The sequence below is a fragment of the Anabrus simplex genome, chromosome 2 (assembly GCF_040414725.1).
Source record: "Anabrus simplex isolate iqAnaSimp1 chromosome 2, ASM4041472v1, whole genome shotgun sequence".
Taxonomy (NCBI): domain Eukaryota; kingdom Metazoa; phylum Arthropoda; class Insecta; order Orthoptera; family Tettigoniidae; genus Anabrus; species Anabrus simplex.
The window spans coordinates 1174005842-1174028385 of NC_090266.1; the positions used below are offsets into that span (position 1 = coordinate 1174005842).

General features: G+C 41.1%; 1 protein-coding gene across 3 annotated transcripts in view; it reads right to left on the reverse strand.

Annotated features, from left to right (window-relative positions):
• Window positions 1-22544, reverse strand: part of LOC136864770 (dual oxidase maturation factor 1) — a 563446-nt gene that overhangs the window by 112241 nt on the left and 428661 nt on the right. For all 3 annotated transcript variants that reach the window (XM_067142138.2, XM_067142137.2, XM_067142139.2), the window contains exon 5: window positions 8810-9026. In XM_067142138.2, coding sequence (XP_066998239.1) covers window positions 8810-9026 — 217 coding nt within the window. The remainder of the gene's footprint in view (window positions 1-8809; window positions 9027-22544) is intronic.

Sequence of the window (22544 nt, forward strand, 5' to 3'; positions counted from 1 at the left end):
TTTAAGGTGCCCCGCAGACTCTTCACAATAATAATAATAATAATAATAATAATAATAATAATAATAATAATAATAAAAATAATAATAAAATCTAGCCTAATGTCGCTCTGCACGAGAGTGCTCAGGGCAGTTTTGTCGTATCAATCTAAATAGTTTGTGCTGCAATTTGTATGTAGCGGAATTGCCATCTAGCACAGCTGTAAACAATGCTTTCCCTCGCCGTCTCTCGCAACACCGCGACGCTCTCCTTGCAAAAGACGTGCACCAACGTGTTTAAAAATAATTGCAGCCATGAAAACTGATATAAAAATATCATATTTCAGTTAGACCATGATATTTTCTTAGTGTGTAGTGCATCTAAGATCGTATTATGCACACATTTTGCTGAGCATTTAACTTTATCACTCATTTATTTGACAATAATGTATAACGCTAAGAAGAAGTAGGTGTAGTAACACTCAGTTCAGTTTCGAGCGAGCTCTATTTGCGCAAGGGCTTGTCAGTTGTGCTATTTGATATTTTCAAACTTTATCTGAACAGTTTTTGATTTACTTTTTTGTATTTTCTTTTTCGCGACCGAGCTCGATACCTACGGTCGCTTAAGTGCGGCTAGTATTCAGTATTCGGGAGATAGTGGGTTCGAACCACACTCTCGGCAGCCCTGAAGATGGTTTTCCGTGGTTTCCCCATTTTCACACCAGGCAAATGCTGGGGCTGTACCTTATTTTACTTTTTTGCTATTTGCTTTACGTCGCAGATAGGTCTTATGGCGACGATGTTGGTAGGAAAGGCCTAGGAATGGGAAGGAAGCGGCCGTGGCTTTAATTAAGGTACAGCCCCAGCATTTGCCTGGTGTCAAAATGGGAAACCACAAAAAACATCTTCAGGGCTGCCGACAGTGAGATTCGAACTCACTATCTCCTGAATACTGGACACTGGCCGCACTTACGCGACTGCAGCTATCGAGTTCGATGGAAAAATATCCATTGGTGACAGTACAAGATAGGTCCAAATACAGAAAGCTCGTGGAAGGTCACAGAAGGGTGGACACCAAGATCCAGATTCAGAACACGGAAGCAGAGAGAAAGAGGAGGATTGAGAGAATGAAGAGGTATTGGGAAGAAGGAAGACATGCCGAACTAGTCACTCGTGATCCTCAGGGGTCGTAACGAACCGAATATAATAATAATAATAATAATAATAATAATAATAATAATAATAATAATAATAATAATAATAATAATAATAATAACTGCTTTACCTCCCAGTACTTTACGGTTAACGTAAAAACTTGGCAAGTGATATACAGGGTGTATCCATGATGATGTTGCTAACTTTCAGGGATGATGGAGAACGGCAAATGGAAACGTTCGAGTCGGAAGTTATTAATCCAAGTTGTTAAAAGACGCCAGGGTATTGGAATTTTGTCCCGCAGTAGTTCTTTAACGTGCCGGAAGCCAAAGACATGGGACTGTCACCTTTAACTCTTTATAAGGCGGTGGGAATTATTTTCCCACCTCGGTTTTTTGCCATTTCTGGGCGCTGGGAGTTTATTTCCCATGTATTGATGTGTGCTGCACTCTTGGGAATGTTTGTGGAACCATTCTCATCTCCTTGGAATCTTCAGTTTCTTTTGAAAACATCTGAAAAGGGATATTGTGCCAGCGCAACGCCTGATGTGAACAAGATTTATGAAGTGAAAATAGGGTAAAAATCGACATTTTGTAAGTCTATATACTATTTACATGAATTTTCCTTGTTTACTGTGCATTTTTCTCATTTGGTCTGAGATTATTTACTTCGTTTTACCAACTGAAGAGTTCTGAGATATAAATTTCTTTCACACTGTATGTGGGAATATGCTTCCCCTAGCCCACATAGGTGTCCGAAATATTTTTGCTAAAGTAAAAGTGAACTAACTGAACTGAAATTGTGTCCGTAGGTGGGAAATATATTCCCACTTCTGAATGGCAGACAGCAGGCGGTGGGAAGTATGTTCCCATCTTATTACTCACCTCCTGAGCACTGGATTGTTTTTTTTTCCTGTCAAATTGTATTATTTAGCACTTATAGAGCCTGTAAATAAAGTTATTTAGAAAGGAAAGTGTTTTATTGAGTACTGCCTTATAAAGGGTTAAACACCCTTAAAAGCCACCGAACTCGGTCGGGTTTGAACCCGTTAACTTGGGATTAACAGGCCAACGCCGTATCCATTACACCACAACGGCCGGCAATTAAAAGTTAAAGCAAAAATAGCAGGAGAACGCCATTTCAAACATTTGTTGTAAATGGAGCAGCTTGTGAAACTTGTGCAGGTAAACGGACTTAAATGAGTAGAATTTTGCTTAACTTTTGACTCGATCTTTTCCGGACTATGGTTCCGTATCTCAATGCTGTCCATTATCCCTGAAAGTTTGTAACATCACCACGAATACACTCTGTAGAGACTCCAAGCATCAACAATGACATGTGTAACTGAGCTGTTTACATTTCTTTTTGTCAGGAAGGAAAACTGAGCGAGAGCAAGAAGACTAGAAAGGATAAAAGGTTCCGCTTTGTCGGAGGAAAGATGAATATTCATTATCTAGACCAGTAACAGTACATCTGAGCAACGTATGTTACCAAATGGTTCATGTAATCACCAGAGGTGAAAGTTGGCGCAGTCCGGAGATTCAGACTAGTGATAGTAGAAGAGATGTGATATGTGATGGCTTACTAGCATTTACGACGGCATCCGGATGTTTCAGGAAGGTAAATATCTAAGGATGTTTTACACAATACCCTATCCCAAAAAATGGCTCTATTCCGACGCTACTAATAAATTCTTCAAAATCAGAGTGAATCATCATCTTTTTCTTTTTCTCCTTCCGCAATTCCTTCACCTTACGGGGTCGTGGACCATGTTTTACGGCCGGATGCCCTTCCTGATGCCAACCCAATGTGGAGGGATGTAATCACTATTGCGTGTTTCTGTGGTGGATGGTAGTGTGGTGTATTGTCTGAATATGAAGAGGCGAGTGTTAGGACAAACACAAATACTCAGTCCCGGAGCCAGAGGAATTAAAATCCCCGATCAGCCCTGGAATCGAACCCGGGACCCTCTGAACCGAAGGCCTCAACGCTGACCATTCAGCTAAGGAGGTTTTTTTTTGCTAGTTGCTTTACGTCGCACCGACACAGATATGTCTTATGGCGACGATGGGACAGGAAAGGGCCAGGAGTAGGAAGGAAGCGGCCGTGGCTTTAATTAAGGTACAGCCCCAGCATTCGCCTGTTGTGAAAATGGGAAACCACGGAAAACCATCTTCAGGGCTGCCGATAGTGGGGTTCGAACCTACTATCTCCCGAATACTGGATACTGGCCGCACTTAAGCGACTGCAGCTATCGAGCTCGGTAGCTAAGGAGTCGGACTCAAAATCAGAGTGAATGTAATGTTAAAATTATGACTTGAAGAGAAAAGATAATTCTGTACAAATAGAAAAATGAATTAACTCGACAGAACAAGCAATAATCATGGTACAGTTTTCGTTTGTACGTCCTAGTAACCACTTTTAAGGTTTTTTTTTAAGACTCTGAGATGCTAGAATTTAGTCCCGCAGGAGTTACGCGCCGGTAAATCTACCAGCATGAGACGGGCATATTTGAGCACCTTCAAATACCATCGGATTGAGCCGGGATCGAACCGCCGCCAGCTTGTGCTTGGAGGGTCAGCACACAAGCGCCTGAATCTCTCAAGTCTGACATAGAACAAACAAGTAGGAAATTAATACCGAAATAATTGAAAACGAAAATTAATCAACAAGCGAGGACAAACTGACCGCCTATGATGTCGCTGATGATGCTTGTTGTTTAAAGGGGCCTATCATCTGGGGTCATTGGCCCCTAAACCGCCTATGAATTTAAGGATGTAAGTAAACTCGTAGAGCCTCCGTGGCTCAGGCGGCAGCGCGCCGGCCTCTCACCGCTGGGTTCCGTGGTTCAAATCCCGGTCACTCCATAGAATGAGATTTGTGCTGGACAAAGCGGAGGTGAGACAGGTATTTCTCCGGGTACTCCGGTTTTCCCGGTCATATTTCATTCCAGCAACACTCTCCGATATCATTTCATTTCATCTGTCATTAATTAATCATTACCGCTAAATGGGGGCTTCATTCATTTCATTCCTGATCCGGTCGAATGGCTGGAAACAGGCTGTGGATTTTTTCAAGTAAACTCGTGTCCTCGCCCTGAGGACCCCCCCCCCCCCCGCCAATGGATTTGAGCTAACTACTGTACACGCCAGCCTTTTAAAGTTTTGGCGGTACCGGGAAAAAAACCCAGGCGACGGGGGACGGCAGATAATTGTGCTAACCGTTAACTACAGAGGGGAATATACTGTATATTGTAAAAGGACGATTTTTTTAAAATGGAAAATTGTTGTTTGGCGTGTTCTCTTTAAGTGTATGTATGTTTCATTGATTTTGGACGTCTGCAAATGTTTTTAATTTATTTTTTTACAATGTATTGCACAAGTAATTTATACAGTATCAGTGATCAATTGTTCGGGAACTATTTGCTCTCGAAGGTGGTAAATAATACTGATTTAAACATATTGCTGCGTAAGTTGGCTACATTGGTTGGTGTGATATTACTTCCTGTGTGGTATAAAGCATGGTATAGCCGTGTTTTATAAGACGCATTACATCTTTCTTTGTGTACATTTGGATTTGTTGCTGATCGAGTTGCGTTTCTCTCCACCAAAGGGGATATTTAAGAGGAGAAGTGAGGGGAAATAGATTCTACAGAACATGTCCTGTTGGAAGTTTACATGCAGAGAATGAGGTTAGGGCAAGCAACACCCAACGAAAAGTGGGCAACATTATTCCACAAGACGTCAAGCGATGAGAAGTCACTACACAACTTGTGTTCAATTCACTGGTGTAAATACCGCTGAAGCAGCAGAAACCGTTAACCAATAAACCAAAACACCATCCCTGAAGCTCTTGGAGAAGTAATGAAACCAGTATATGGAGATTTAGGATACCCGGATCTTCTGAAGAAATGTCTCACAGGAAACACTCGAAATGTAAATGAGTCTTTCAACAAGGTTGTATGGACCAGGGTGCCTACAAACATATTTGTGGGATTGAAAACACTGAAGACTGGGGTCAATCATGCTTTTAGCTTCAGTGAAGGCAATGCTGGCAGAATAAATGTTCGGAAGCATCTTGGAATGACGTCTGGCTCTAATACACAAGCAATCTTACAAGAACTGGAGAGAAAGCGAGTCTTCAAGGCAGAAATTATGATCAACACTACAACAGAAGCAGCAAGATCCCTCATACGGAGAAAGAGACTACATCTGGATGGAGATAAGGAATACAGAGCTGGAGAGGCTTAGGCTGTATCGCCATTCATTAATTAGAGTTCTAAAATGTTTACCACTTATTAACAGCAGTATTACGTGTATGTAGATCTACAATTGTAGAGATAGCTCTCGTAGCGTAATAATAAAAATATATACTTTTTAAATTACATATTTTTAACACCTTCATTAGAATATGCATATCCTAATTCCTAACAAACGTGGATCTAAGATAACAGATCAGTGAATTATAAGGTATGACTCTTTATCAGGGCCTCTCAAACGCCCAAAACCCCACGCCTGCAAAATTAGGCGCAGAAGTTCTATGCACAGTGCATCGGTCCGACTCGGCTCGGTTCGGACCAGCGTTTTCTCTCGGGGCAACTCGGCTCGGATGGTGGAGCGCTGCAGAGTAAGTGAGGAAGGGGGGAGACAGGCGGAGCGAGTGAGACAGGCGCAGGGAAAGAGAGAGAGACAGAGCCATTGCTCAAAATCGCGGAGTGGTTGATCTGCACTCTGGTCAAACTAGCGAAGTCATCTTATGCACCTTGCACCACGCAATGCACCGGTGCATGCACCTTAAGAGGCCAAACTCTATATCCTGGCACAGTTTCGTTTTATTATCTTGGATAGTTCCGGAGGAAACGGTATATAAATCTGTTAAATTTAACATTATCAGGGTAGGACATTAATACTCCCCTTAAGGAGCTACCAAACTTTCAGAACACATTCCCCAAACGTACAAGAAGCAAATATGTTAGAATTCATTTTCTACAACTCTATATAGTAACTTATTAATGGGAAACACAAAGTAACAATGTATCAGCATACCATATGAAACTCTTTCTTACAATAATGTTCAACATGGTCTCCGTTAGCACGGACACATGCATCAACCCGCGTCGCATAGAATCTCGGATGCGTTGATTTCACGTTATCTCCACAAGATAGTTACATTTCCTTATTTACTAACACTTCCCCCATAAAAAATCCGTGTTGAGCCGATATGGATTCCTTTACTCATTATTGCAATGTGAAACCTTCCATTATTGTTTTAGTTCGTAGCTGTAATGTCGACAACATAAACGGAGTTGAACTTCAACGATACAGGGGAAATAAAACTGTAAGGAACTCGTTTATAATTTAAAATCGGTTAAGCTGTCGTATTTTTAGACTGTAAAACTAATATTAATTCTAATTAACTCTATGACATGTATATTACTATACTAGCTGCAGTACCCATCGTTGACAAGACAATGTGCAAAGTTGTCTTAACTCCTCAGCTACTTCCCGCCAATATCCAGGCATGCTGTTTATTCGGAACGCAGCAGTAATCCAATCCATCGGAGATGGGTGGCAGCCAAATCACATCAAATCACATCACAACAATGGTCAATGTAACGTTACTCTTGATCAGTTTTATGAACTGTCGATATTGTAGGTTAGTTTTCTTCTAACTCTGGGATATTAAACACAGCATCTAATGTAAAGATTCCTTCTTTCATGACTCCCTCTTTGTTTTATTCTTTAAGCGATCGTTCTTTGAAGACTTTTTCTCATTAAAAAATAATCATCTTAACAATTTTCCTTATCGATAAGGACCGATGACCACGCGGTTTTACACCTTAAGATAATCAGGACAAAAACCATCTCCAGTTAATACTATTAAACATTATTTCCATGTTGAAATGGACTTAGCAAAAAAATCGTAATTCCTATCGCTGTTATCACAGCGGGTACAGTAAGAATGTATAAGACATAAATGAACGGGAATTTAATTCTATGTAACTTTAGTTATATAGTATTTATCGATAGGACCACTAATTATATAAATAATTGAGAATTAAATTTTAGGCCTTTCCCTAAACTACCATTTCACTCAGAGTGAATAAAATTATATATAGCCTAGATTGTAGTACCTCATTTCCCGAGTTCGCATACCAAATTTCATTCAGTTATCTTCAGCCATTTCCTCGTGATACCCGTACAGACAGACAGACAGACAGACAGACAGACAGACAGACCAGAGATGACGGGAAATTCAAAAGTGCATTTCCTTGTTACTGCGGTCACGACCGATACATAAGTACCATTATTTTTAAATTCTGAACAATGTACAGACAAAACTCTTGTTTTATATAGGCCTACAGCAAACTCCCAATTATCCAATTATCCGTGTTGTACGGTTTGTGGGTTATCCGTGCACAACCGAGAATTATTATTATTACTATTATTATTATTATTATTATTATTATTATTATTATTATTATTATTTCCTTTATTTTGTTGCGGTATTTTGAATTCGTATGAACTGTACGCTTGATATTCCAGCGCACTCTCGATTGCAAATGTGCTGGAGGCACTCTTTCTTCGAGAACTAAACACTAAACAATTTACTTTATAGCAGTTCTTTGTCGGTGTTCTGTGAAAGCAGTCATAGCTACGAAGCGAAAGAAAGTGCTTTTAACTTAAAAAGAAGCTTGAATTAATTGAACAGTTCGAGGAAGGAGAATCGGTAAAGAACTTAGCGAACGATTATGGGATTGGTGTATACTTTCTGCATCTCAGGTGTTTTTTCTTTTTATAATTTACTTTACGTCGCACCGACACACACAGGTCTCATGGCGGCGATGGGATAGGAAAGGCCTAGGAGTGGGAAGGAAGCGGCCGTGGCCTTAATTAAGGTACAGCCCTAGCATCAGCGTGGTGTGAAAATGAGAAACCACGGAAAACCATTTTCAGGGCTGCCGACAGTGGGGTTCGAAGTCACTATCTTCCGGTTGCAAGCTCACAGCTGCGCGGCCCTAACCACATGGACAACTCGTCCGGTGTCAGGCGTTTTATCAACAATAGACATTGTAAGTCATTTTTATACTGGCCAAGTCAGGCGCCATGGCTAAATGGTTAGCGTGCTGACCTCTGGTCACAGGGGTTCCGGGTTCGATTCTCGACAGGGTCGGGAATTTTAACCATAATTGGTTAATTTCTCTGGCACGGGGGCTGGGTGTGTGTGTGTGTGTGTGTGTGTGTGTGTGTGTGTCGTCTTCATCCTAATCATTTAATCCTCATCACGACGCGCAGGTCGCCTACGGGAGTCAAATCAAAATACCTGCACTTGGCGAGCCGAACATGTCCCCGGACACTCCCAGCACTAAAAGCCATACGCCATTTCCATTTCATACTGGCCTACTTTTTTGATACAAGTGGTTATTGAATGTATTAATTTTTGAGATCGTTGCATTTTCAAACAGTACTGCATGTTCTGTATTATAAAAAGTTTCGTTGTGCTTTAAAATGCACTAAATCGTATTAAAAGTGTCTTCAGTTATCCGTGCGAATTTGTCCGGTGATCAGTCTGGATAATCGCGAGTTTGCTGTATGTAGATTATAAGAGCCTATTCTTCAGGAACAAAACACTATACTTTCTCACAATGAATTCAGTTAATGAGATTGTTAAGACTCACCATAACAGGTTGGAGCCGTAGTACCCGGCAGCACGGTACTGTCCTCCCCAGGAGAAACCTTCTTGCCCCAGACTGAAATACTCGGCCGTGGTGAGAATGGGGAATGGAAGGCCGCGGACCAGCGCTTCCCGATAACTCTCCGTCATCTCGCCAGGTCCCAGCCACGGGAAGCGTTCGTTGAAGTCGATATCTTCTGTCCAATTACCGCGTGGCATGGCTGAAATAGAATGCAACATTTAAATCACGTGCAGGATATATTACATAAAACACTTCAGTCTGATGAATGACAAACATTAGCTAACGACATAAAAAGTGATCAACTGAAAGGAAAGAGCTATTTGTTTGTTACTTTTTATTTATTTTTTTACAAGTTGCTTTTCGTCGCACCGACACATGTAGGTCTTATGGCGAGGATGGGACAGAAATGTGCTAGGAGTGGGAAGGAAGCGACCGTGGCCTTAAGGTACAACCCCTGCATTTGCCTGTTGTGAAAATGGGAAACCACGGAAAACCATCTTAAGGGTTGCCGACAGTAGGGTTCGAACTCGCTATCTCCCGAACACTGGATACTGGCCGTACTTAAGCGACCGCAGCTATCGAGCTCTGTCTTTGTTAGTTAATACACGAAGGTTTGTCTTCATTTTCGTCAATAAATGAGAGTGCTCTTTACGATATTAGACCGCCTTTAAGTGAAAACATTCGCTACAAACTGTCCTAAACACTGTTCTCTTTTTGTAACATCTGAAGCCATCTCTTTTCACTTTCGACTCAGTTGATTTATAACTTAAGTTATTCAGTCTGTCGAAACTGTCTTTTCTTTTTCTGCCGCTTTACCCACATCTGTGGGGTCGCGGGTGCGAACTGCGTCACACATATGTGGATTTGGCCCTGTTTCACGGCCAGAAGCCCTTCCTGATACCAACCCTATATGGAGGGATGTAATCACTATTGCGGGTTTCTGTGGTGGTTGGTAGTGTGGTGTGTTGTTTGAATACGAAGAGGAGAGTGTTGGGATATATACAAACACCCATTCCCCGAGCCAGAAGAATTAATCAGAAGCGACTGAAATCCACAACCCGGTGGTGATTCGAACCCGGGATCCATTGAACCGAAAAGCAGTACATTGACCATTCAACCGACGAGTCGGACTCTGCCGAAACTAATTTTCAATAAATACATTTATATGCCTAAACTATCCGAAAATGTATGGTAACAGAATTATACCTGAAAAGTATTATTTGTTTTTCAGACCCGCGCTGAGTGGTGATGTATTTATAGATCTGTATTTTCTTTCCATGTTTTATTGCATCATACGCTAAATAATATTTTTTTAAACTTACTTTACGTCGCACCGACACATAGGTCTTATGGCGACGATGGGATAGGAAAGGGCTAGGAGTGGGAAGGAAGCGTGCGTGGCCTTAAGGTATGAAAATGGGATACCACGAAAAACCATCTTCAGGGCTGCCGACAGTGGGGTTCGAATTCACTATCTCCCGGATGCAAGCTCACGGCTGCGCGCACGGCCACGTTAAATAATAATAATAATAATAATAATAATAATAATAATAATCCTAAATCTTAACACGAAAGAAATTCAACTGGTTAGAAGGTAGGCCGATGTTAAAGTGATATAAAACAAACATTTGTACAGTACTTCCAACGAATGACTTGCCACTAGTTCTTCTATATCGACGGCCTAGTTCTAATACCACCTGTCTGATAATGTTGTTCATATCCATTATATTCCTTAAGACTGGCCACGCCTCCAAGCCGCATATGGATATGCAGTTTATCAGAACAATTTTCGTTTTGCTCATTTGCCTATGCTAAAGCGTAAAGGAAAATGAACCTTAAATCAGTAGCGTAGCCCGGATCGCGAGATTGAGGGGGGGGGGGGGGAGGGGGTTAGTTACAAAATCATGGTAGAACACAATGAAGGTGCACGAATGAAGGACGCTGTTACAAGTGAATTACAGATTTCTTGGTTCTAACAATATTATGTCTCTGAATGTTTATTTAGTTTATTGTCATTTTCCGTTTATTTTCTTTTTTCAACATTCCACCGGGGGGGGGGGGATCTAACCGCCAGTAACCCTCCCCTGGTTACGCTCCTGCCTTAAAGACACTATTCTGTACGAGAGCGTACATACGCCATGCAAACACGCATTCCTACATTACGGTATAGTAAGCTTCATTTTCCTTTACACATAAACATAGGAAAACAAACAACGTAAATTGTTCTGATGGTCCGTATATCCATATGTGGCTGGGAGGCGTGACCGGCCTTAAGGAAAATAATGGATAAGAAGAGCATTTTCAAATACGCGGTATTAGAACTTTTTTTTGCTATTGGCTTTACGTCGCACCGACACAGATAGGTCTTATGGCGACGATGGGATAGGAAAGGGCTAGGAGAGGGAAGGAAGCGGCCGTGGCCTTAATTAAGGCACAACCCCTGCATTTGCCTGGTGTGAAAATGGGAAACCACGGAAAACCATCTTCAGGGCTGCCGACAGTGGGGTTCGAACCCACTATCTCCCGAATACTGGATACTGGTCGCACTTAAGCGACTGCAGCTATCGAGCCGTAGATATTAAATATGCAATTCTTTATACAATCTTATTGCACTACTTCAATGAATTTCCTTACTAGTTCTTGTAAATTAATCCTAATAGTCACTATCATAAATTCATTATCAGTCATTAAACGGTGGTCAGTACCGAAGATATTTTTATACTGAGATCACTGTCGCAACGCCTATACTGACATCAGCATTGTTCCGCTTGTACACCATTGTGGTTACATGCAGCAGGTAAGACCGTATCAAATACGATCTCTTCCGTGACCTCAGGAAGAGATCAAGGCTTGACCAAACCTCCGGTGTTGAAACTGACTATAATCTGTGTCAAGCAGAAATAAGGTGTAGCTTGCTCGCTATAACAGGAGGAAAATTGAGGGAATTTCTGTAAAATATTCGGTGACCTAAGAAGAGAGGAATCTTTTGGCTCCAGAATGTCAAAGTGGGCTCAATGTTATTTGAAGACTTAAAGTTCTGTGCTCTTAGGTTATGTAAAGACACTTTATTCAAGATGATAAAGTTTCATATAAAGTAAAGGTGAATTTAAAACTGTTCTTCAATGGCGGGGAGAGGGGGAAAATGATTTGAAGTCCTTAGAACGAAATGCATAAGATCATTTCTTCCTCATTCTTTTTCCAGCAAGTAGAGTTTTTTTATGTGTCAACGTGGGGTTACAGAGTTCCTCAACTTTTCGGTGGTGTACATAATTATTAACCGGAAAGCAGCCTTGCCTACACCATTGCACGAGCCTATGTAAAAAGATCATGTAAGGAAATGTTCCGTGAGGTACAAACGCTTTCTTTTTTTTTTTTTTTTGCTAGGGGCTTTACGTCGCACCGACACAGATAGGTCTTATGGCGACGATGGGATAGGAAAGGCCTAGGAGTTGGAAGGAAGCGGCCGTGGCCTTAATTAAGGTACAGCCCCAGCATTTGCCTGGTGTGAAAATGGGAAACCACGGAAAACCATCTTCAGGGCTGCCGATAGTGGGATTCGAACCTACTATCTCCCGGATGCAAGCTCACAGCCGCGCGCCTCTACGCGCACGGCCAACTCGCCCGGTACAAACGCTTTCTAGATAATACAAACTTAATATTCGGTTAGTCGGTACATTCTTACTGAAGCTGCAGCACAATTAGTCATTATTTCAAGCTATATGGTTGAAGGCTGCAAAACGTTGAATGTGTTTCATTGCATGGTCGCTGGAGTTCAACTTAGTATTTTATGTAGTTTCACTAGGAGTCGTAATTTATTTTACTCACTTTCAGAAGGTTCTGTTCTCGCCTCCACCCTAACTGGTGGATAGGATATTTCTCATCAAATGTCGTGCGGATTTTGCATTAGTCAAAATAAAACCCAAGTTTTCAGTCCAACTACCCTAACGCAGGGATGTCTGCCTCCGTAGCTTAACGGTTAGCACTATTAGATGCAGTCTTTGGAGGCCTGGGTTCGATTCCTGGTACTGCCAGAAATTTAAGAATGACAGAACGGCTGGTGTGCGGTTGAAATGGCACATGCGGCTCACCTCCATTGGGGGTGTGGCTGAAAAAGCTGCACCACCTCGGGATGAGGACACGAGTTTACTTTTTTGCATTAAAATTCATCATAGGTAGGGCCCCATCCTCATAGACGCGCAGGTTGCTTATACTTGAAAGACTTGTACCAGGCCTCTTCCTAGGCCACACGCCATTATTATTATTATTATTATTATTATTATTATTATTATTATTATTATTATTATTATTATTATTACATTTTTTTTGCTAGTTGCTTTCCGTCACACCGACACAGATAGGTCTTATGGCGACGATGGGACAGGAAAGGGCTAGGAGTGGGAAGGAAGCGGCCGTGGCCTTAATTAAGGTACAGCCCCAGCATTTTCCTGGTGTGAAAATGGGAAACCACGGAAAACCATTTTCAGGGCTGCCGACAGTGGGGTTCGAACCTACTATCTCCCGAATACTGGATACTGGCCGCACTTAAGCGACTGCAGCTATCGAGCTCGGTACTATTATTGACATGATACTGTATAGGCTTTTGGGCTTATGCCGTGTCAAGAAAATAAGGTGAAATTCTTTACGTTTCGCAGAGAACTATGCTCTGCGTCATCAGAAGAAAATCTCAACTGACCACGAGAAAGGCTTCTTAAACAACGACTTTTTGAAATTTAGAAGTTATAATGGAAGTGGAAATGGTACGTTCATTCGTCACCAGATGGCTCCCCGAACGTGGCACAGCGCTAGCGTTCGAAGCGGACCCTCTTAGACTGATTCTGATGGTTCGGTCAGCTTCCGCTTCGAACGCTAGCGCTGTGCCACGTCCGGGGAGCCATCTGGTGACGAGTGAACGTACCACTTCTATTTTAACGTCTACATTCAAAGCTCATTGTTTAAGGAGCCTTTCTCGTGGACAGTCGAGATTTTCTCTGCGTAACGTTAAGAATTTCACCTTATTTTCTTGACACGGCATAAGTCTAAAAGCCTATACAGTATCATGTCTATAAGTACGGACCGTGAAAGCGTCAATGACAATAATAATAATAATAATAATAATATCATCATCATCATCATCATCATCATCATCATCATCATCATCATAGAGATGGCGAATCTATGACACGCGTCCCGAAAACTCTCCGGCATCTCGCCAGGTTCCAGCCACTAACGTACAGTCCATCACAATATATACATTTTTTTCTTGAAGCCGGGCTTCTAAAAGAAGCAAATTTTTTTTAATGCTCTATGGTCGTTTGTATGAAAGCATGTTCATTTTGAAATATTGTATTCTTTTCTCCGTGGGCTGAGGGTTTATTGTTGAAATGTTACATAGAAGAGTTGTTTTGTGAACTCTATTGTCGCTTCACTCAGCCAGACAACTTTGACACAGCATTTCTACATACTAACGTATTTTGATGTTTTAAACATGTTATAAATAATTCTAAAATCTAGCAACATAGCATATGATAGCATTACGCTTTAATAAAAAAGTATGTGCAATTAATTCTATGTTTTACACATTGTATTAGGTTAGAGCAAAAAATACCTTATTCTTAAAATTTGCCTAATTTTAAAAATATAATTTTCAGTGGTTTTCAAAATAAAATCATGAAACATGTTCAGTCGAATTGATTTATATGTAACGCAATATAATGTCCGGCCCCGCGTTCGATTCCTGGCCGGGTCAGGGGTTTTTAATTGTAAATGATTAATATCGCTGGCCTGGGGATTGAGTGCTTGTGTCGTCCTTAATGTCCCTTTTCTCACATACAACACTCTACACTTACGCAATTCTAATTACACGCAGGTTCATGTGATATGGTGCAAGTAGTGGCAAAAGATCCACAGGGGTCGACGCCACGAATAACATACATACATACATACATACATACATACATACATACATACATACATACATACATACATACATACATACATTATCATTATAGACTGTTATGCCTTTCAGCGTTCAGTCTACAAGCCTCTGAGAATTTACTAAACGTCGCCACAATCCTCGATTTGCAACTAGTGCTGTGGCCTCATTTAGTTCTATACCTCTTATCTTTAAATCGTTAGAAACAGAGTCTAACCATCGTCGTCTTGGTCTCCCTCTACTTCTCTTACCCTCCATAACAGAGTCCATTATTCTCCTAGGTAACCTATCCTCCTCCATTCGCCTCACATGACCCCAGCACCGAAGCCGGTTTATGCGTACAGCTTCATCCATCGAGTTCATTCCTAAATTAGCCTTTATATCCTCATTCCGAGTTCCCTCCTGCCATTCTTCCCACCTGTTTGTACCAGCAATCATTCTTGCTACTTTCATGTCTGTTACTTCTAACTTATGAATAAGATATCCTGAGTCCACCCAGCTTTCGCTCCGTAAAGCAAAGTTGGTCTTTTTTAAACGCAATCTAATACCTAAATGGAGTAAAATTAGGGGTGTTATGATGATTTTAAAGGAAATTAACCGATGGCACACTAGCAGTGTTGCCAACTTAGCGGATTTTCCGCTAAATTTGGCGGAATTAGAAGACTGTCGGCGGAGAAATATCATTTAGTGGACAGCGGAATATTTGGCGGAATTCTAGATTTATTATAGCGGAATTTAGTGTTTTATCCATTTTACGTTCTTTTTTAATTTGCACTCCAGTCTGTCTCCGAGCTATTCCGTATTTCTTGTCAGGAGCTAGCAGTCACATGAGGAAAACATGTTATTTGGATTTGATGTTATGAGATCATGGTATCAAACTTCTAACACGCGGGGAAGGTTACTTATCTCTTAGTTGACGAATGGCGACAGATAATGAAACTGTGAGAGAGTATCATTTATATTTATGCTATGAAGGAAGACCGTTTAATAAACTGGCCTGTTCTGTGTGTGGGGTCTTGAGGTAGGGGATTCACCGAGATTGCACCTGGCAGTAAAACGCCTACAAGTTTTAGCTCGCCGGCAGGGGGTTAATCCTAGTGAAACTCACAGATCGGGTGAGTGCAGACATTTACTTTCTTAAAATTATTATTATTATTATTATTATTATTATTATTATTATTATTATTATTATTATTATTATTATTATTATTATTATTATTGCTTATTTTATTGAAAATATAAGTTGGCAACACTGCACACTAGACAGTAAAAAATATTAAACAAGACTTTGACACGCTAGTCGGTAAAGGTTTGTCATCCCTGCCCCAACAACGTAAAATGAGTACCTCCCATTATTTTATCTGCTGTGGAACATGCATTAAAAAGAAAAGTAATCCTTGAAACTCTCAAAGTACTCGTGATTTTTTCCAGTAATCTCTGTCAAATGAAAACAACATGCGTAACACAATAATCTGCTAAGAAAGAACGCGTATCATCAGTACCCGTATCAAATTACTGTTACCAATCTAACTGTGACCGACCCGCACAGGACAAACACCCACAACCTGCAGGTTCCACACCCTTAGGCCACCTCCCAACAAGAGTCATAATTCAACGTCACACTTGACAAGGATTAACCCGATATTAATATTATTATTACAACAACCTCGAAGTGGCCAAGCACTCATAAACCATAGAGCATTTTTATGTGTCTGTGATGCAAGTCAGACGACAGATGTGTGTAGGCACCTTAAGAGCTGACCTTAATGCTAGGCTTTATTATCTCAAACTGGGTGGTGTCCACCGCATAGTTGAAGAACTGATTAACTGGGCCTTACTGCAATCAATTTACACAAACCACATCATCCTACGCACCACATTAAACAGCCCTAGTGCTCATTTCTGGAAGGCCCATATACAGTCACTGAAATTAACGAGGATTTGGTGGATAAGAGAAATGATTGGAGCTCCATCTTCAGAAGGTCTCGATTGTATAACTATGAGATAAGAAATCTGTGCTTCACTCTGGTCAGCTTCCAAAGCTTGTAACAATCCTACAGAATACTTACTAGAAGATTTAACTGTAGAAATGCTGTGTCACAGCTGTCTGGCCGAGTGAAGCGACAATACAGTTCACAAAACAACTTTTCAATGTAACATTTCTACAATAAACCCTCAGCCAACTGAGAAAAGAATACAATATTTCATACAAATGAACAGAGTATAAAGAATCATAATATGCTTCTTTTAGAAGACCGACTTCAAGAAAAATCTATTGTGATGTAATGAACTCTTGAAAAAATTGTGTACTTTACTATTGTTTTGGACTTATTTATTTTCATATTTTATTCCTTTCCCAAGACTCTGTCCATACCATTCAACCATTTCTCCATATCTTCTGCAGAGTAAGATAAAATAACAATATCATCAGCAAATCTGAGAGTTTTGATTTCCTCTCCTTGGACTTTGATTCCGCCTTACAAATTCCTCTTTGATTTGCTTTATCTCCTGTCCTATGTAAACATTGACAAGGAGAGGAGAAAAGATACAGCTTTGCCTCACTCCTTTCTCGATTACTACTTTTACAAAGCATACTGCAGGCTGATTTTTGTACAGATTGTAGTTAACTCTCGTTTCTCGGTATCTAATCCCGATCACCTTAAGAATCGCGAATAGTTTGGTGCAATCAGCATTATCGAATGACTTTTCTAGATCTACGGACGTCATGTACGTGGACTTGTCCTTAATTCGGTCCTCTAAGATCAGACGTAAAGTCAGGATTGCTTCACATTTCTTCTGAAACCAAATTGATCTTCTCCCAACTCAGTTTCAACTTTTCTTTCCATTCTTCTGTAAATAATTCGTGATCCTTAAGTTGTCGAATTACAATCACAGGGAAGATGCCGCAATAGACTGAACGTGCCGGTCTCTCATGGGAGAGAGAAAGAATCGAATTCAACAGCTGCTGCTCTCAGTCATGTTGGGCAAATTTACAGATCTAATCTTTCACTGTCAAAATGGCGAACCGCAATCCAAATCAAGAACAATAACGTGATACCTGACTTGTTACGACAGGAGTTATTAGCAGAAATTAAGTTCATCCCATCACAGAAATCAGAATGAAAGCTCGGCATCAGACGCAATTACAGTTACAACAGGCCTCTCTTTTCCCACTGTACACTTCTAATTAAGATAGTGTAATGACGAAATACCTAATTACTACTGCTACTTCTTCCTACTACTGCTTGTCTCCGTACCTCGGTCTTGGAGCCGTGAACACCCAACACGGGCTCCCAGTTTCACGAACAAAAAACGTGAGACAACGTTCATTTCTCAGTGCATATATTGACATGTACTGGTCATCGAAACAACATACCCCCGGCGAGGGTCGTTTTAAGCAGCAATGTGCTCCTGAACAAGGTAACATTTGCCGCCCCATTGTGGATTTATCATACACCCAGCTTGTGTTTTAGATTGAATAGAACAATTTGACAAGAGCGTCGAGAGTCCGTAAGAGGAAGAAACCTGGAAATGAAGGTATACCTGCAGAATTACCGACTGCCATGAGAGGAACCGGCATGGTGAAACTATTAGTGCGCAGTATAAGTCAATCTGATTTTTAAAGGTATGCTGTTATTCCTATTTAACTTTTAATATTTTTCAGTCTGTCAAAGCACAAACTATAACAGGAAGAAAGGAATTATTATTATTATTATTATTATTATTATTATTACCAGAATTAATTTCCCTTTTTTACAGGCGTGTTATAGTTTTTAACAATTTTCCTTACGTCGCAGCGGCACAGATAGGTCCCACGACAACGATGGGATAGGAAAGGGCTAGGAATGGGAAGGAAGCTGATGATGATATTTTGTTTTACGTCCCACTAACTACTCTTTTACGGGTTTCGGAGACAGGGAAGGAAGCGGCTGTGGCCTTATTTAAGGTACAGTCCCATCATTTACCTGTAGTAAAAATGGGAAACCACGGAAAACCATCTTCAGGACTGTCGACAATGGGGTTCGAACCCACTATCTCCCGGATGTAAGCCGATAGCTACATGACCCAAGCCGCGCAGCTTCTTTCTCGGCCTTGCAACATTTTAACACGCATTATTTACAGAAGAATGGAAGTCCAAGCCGAGATACGTGAAAATCGGTTTAGCTTTCGAAGAAATGTACGAATACGCGAAGCGAGACTAACTTTACGTCTGAAATTAGAGGATCAGATTAAGAAGGGGAAGCATGGTTTCGTATTTGTACATCTAGAAAAGGCAGGTTGATTGGAACAAGCTATTTGACATTCTGAAGGTGATCGGAATCACATACTGTACGGTACTGAGAAAGAAGAGTTTTCTGCAACCTGTACTGAAATCGAACTAGAGAGATAAGAATCGAGAGCTATGGAAAAACCATACTACCCGTACAGGAGTGGGGCAAAGCTGCAGTGTGTTTCCCATCTTTCTCACCAGGCGATAAAGGAAATTAAGTTTTTCTTTGTTGGTGGTGGTGGTGGTGGTGGTGGTGGTGGTGGTGGTGGTGGTGGTGTGGGGTGTTGATTTATAATTAAAGCAGAGGAAATCAAAACTCGCAAGATTTGCCGACGACATTGCAGTTTTAATCTGTATGAACAGGAGATCTGGAGAAATTGCTGAATGGTATGGACACAGTGAGAACCTCCGTGGCTCAGGCGGCAGCGCGCCGGCCTCTCACCGCTGAGTTCCGCGGTTCAAATCCTGCTTTCAAATCTGCTTTACGTTGCGCCGACACAGATAGGTTTTATGGCGACGATGGAATAGGAAAGGGCTAGGGTGGGAAGGAAGCGACTGTGGCCTTAATTAAGGCGTGAAAATGTGAAACCACGGAAAACCATCTTCAGGGCTGCCGACAGTGGGGTTTAAACCCACTATCTCCCGAATGCGAGCCGATAGCTACTTAACCCAAATCACAGTTTAAACATGAAGAATAGTCCCTTATTAATGAACGTCTGAGAAATTATTATTATTATTATTATTATTATTATTATTATTATTATTATTATTATTCTTTTTCATCATCTCCTAGTTGTCTCGCTCTCTGCCATTCCATTCTGTTGTTTGTTAACTCCCTAGTAATACCGCAGGCTTATATGCATTTTCATACGCACTTTAAGTCAGTTCTTGTGTGGGTATCCGTTTGCCTTCCAGCTGGATATTCTCCCTTTTTGAGCTACGCATTCTTGGAATTTTTCTTTGGACGCCAAACCAGCTACGCCCATATTTTCTGAGCTAGGTGCTTATTTGGGTGACAACGAATGTTCGCGGGTGGTATCATATCTTCTTGTATCCGTCTCAGCATCCTCATTCCCACGACGTGCAGTTTTTGATAGAAGATATCACCGAAAGCCAAGATTTTGAGACAAAAAAGGAATTTTATCTGCTGTATAAAACATTTTAAATTATACAACATCTTGGCTTATCTTCCAGTCGAACTGGAATCGATGATGATATAAGCTGGAGACAGTGTTGGCATTTGACACACAGCAGGAGAAAGTTGGATATCTCATTTTAGATGAAATGCTTATTCAATGAAGGCTAATCTGTGATATAATATTAGACAAAATACTCTGAGACAATAAACCTACTGAAATTTCTGATACTACTACTACTACTACTACTACTACTACTACTACTAATAATGGGGCCGAGCTCGATAGCTGCAGTCGCTTAAGTGCGGCCAGTATCCAGTATTCGGGAGATAGAGGGTTCGAGCCCCACTGTCGGCAGCCCTGAAGATGGTTTTCAGTGGTTTCCCATTTTCACACCAAGCAAATGCTGGGGCTGTACCTTAAATAAGGCCACGGCCGCTTCCTTCCCACTCCTAGCCATTTCCTGTCCCATCGTCGCTAATAAGACCTATCTGTGTCGGTGCGACGTAAAGCAACTTGCCAATAATAATAATAATAATAATAATAATAATAATAATAATGGGCGTGTGGCCCCCCCTAAGAGGCCTGGTGCAGGTCTTGAGTTGACGCCGTATAGGCGATCTACGTGTCTGATGATGAGACCCTACCTATGATGAATTCTTATGATGTAGACAGCACACAAACCCAGCCCCCGAGCCATCGGAATTAACCAATGAAGTTTAAAATCGCCGACCCGGACGAGAACTGAACCTGGAACCCCTGGACGAAAAGCCAGCAGGCTAGCCATGGAGCCGGACATGATAAAATGATAATATAAATAAATGTACAGTTTTAGAAGACGCCGAGGTGCCGTAATTTTGACTCGTATGAATTCCTTTACCTGCTGGTAACTCTACCGACACGAGGTGGCACAGTCGATAGAGCGCTGGGGGTTCTGATTCCAGGTTAGTGGGTTCAGTCCCGGCTCAGTCCGGTGCTATCTTTTTCTGTAGAAGTATCGACACGTAAAATAACCTCGACGGGACAAAATTCCGGTACCTCGGTGCCTCCGAAACCGTGAAAGTAGTTAGAGAATCGCAGATTTAATAACATTATTATTATTATTATTATTATTATTATTTATTATGTTGCAAGTTGTTTTACGTCACACCGACACAGGTAAGTTTTATGTTGGCGATGGGATGGGAAAGGCCTAGGAGTGTGAAGGAAGCGGCCGTTGCCTTGATTAAGGTACAGTCCCAGCATTTACCTGGTGTGAAAATGGGAAACCATCTTCAGGGATGCCGACAGTGGGGTTCGATCCCACTATCTCCCGGATGCAAGTTCACAGCTGCGCGCCCTTTACCGCATGGCCAAATTGCCCGGTATTATTATTAAATTACAAATTCCCTACCTTAATAATGTATATTCCTCCAACTTGTGGGTGTGATGGCTACACCATTACATGCAGGGACAGTTAAATGTCCCATCATAGTCATGGAGGGAAACAAGACAATTTTCACAAAGAAGGGACAAGCCAGAAAAGATGACGATGGTTGACAACTCATCCTGAGAGCTGGCTAACGTGTCGCTGAGAATAGACTGCCGTGACGCCCGGTCTTGTTGACATGTACATAGAGAAATTCTTTTGGCCAAGGCTGCCTCTTGAGAACTAATGGAACTGGCCTTCAGACAACAATGCTTCACCAATACTGATAAGACTGTCCTATATCTACCTCGTTATGTCGTAACTTCATCATTTGCACTACTCCAACTTGCATTTTATATTACATTCAGCAGAGATTACACAGGATTTCAATGTATTCTTTCAAGACGATATCTGAAGAAATAGAGTAGGCCATGCAAACCCGCGATGTCTGTTCTGTCACCTTCAAAGTCCTCGATAATTCGTGAGCAAACATCAATTAGATAGAGAGCGACAAGATCTGAAGCATCTTTCACTGTTTTAATATTCACGGAAGTAGAAGGTTATCTCCCTAAGACGTTCAACGAGTTAATCACTCTGGCATTATCGGGCTCAACTAACTCAAAAGAGGTGAAAATGAGAAAAAGAGAATCTTAATATGACAGATATCAAACAGTTTTGAGGCGCTCCAGAAGTAAAAGCATTCATTTCGTTGAATTGGTGGTATTGTCCTTCGTGTACTAACCTTTATAGTCCTTATCACATATAATGTATAGGTGTTGGATAAACAAATTACTTTCAATAATGTTGTGAGATGAACAGAAGACAATGGTATGATGATAAATGGGGTTAAAATTCCTTATGGGAATCACTAAGTACCTAGGTGTTAATATAAGGAAAGATCTTCATTTTGGTAATCACATAAATAGGATTGTAAATAAAGGGTACAGATCTCTGCACATGGTTATGAGGGT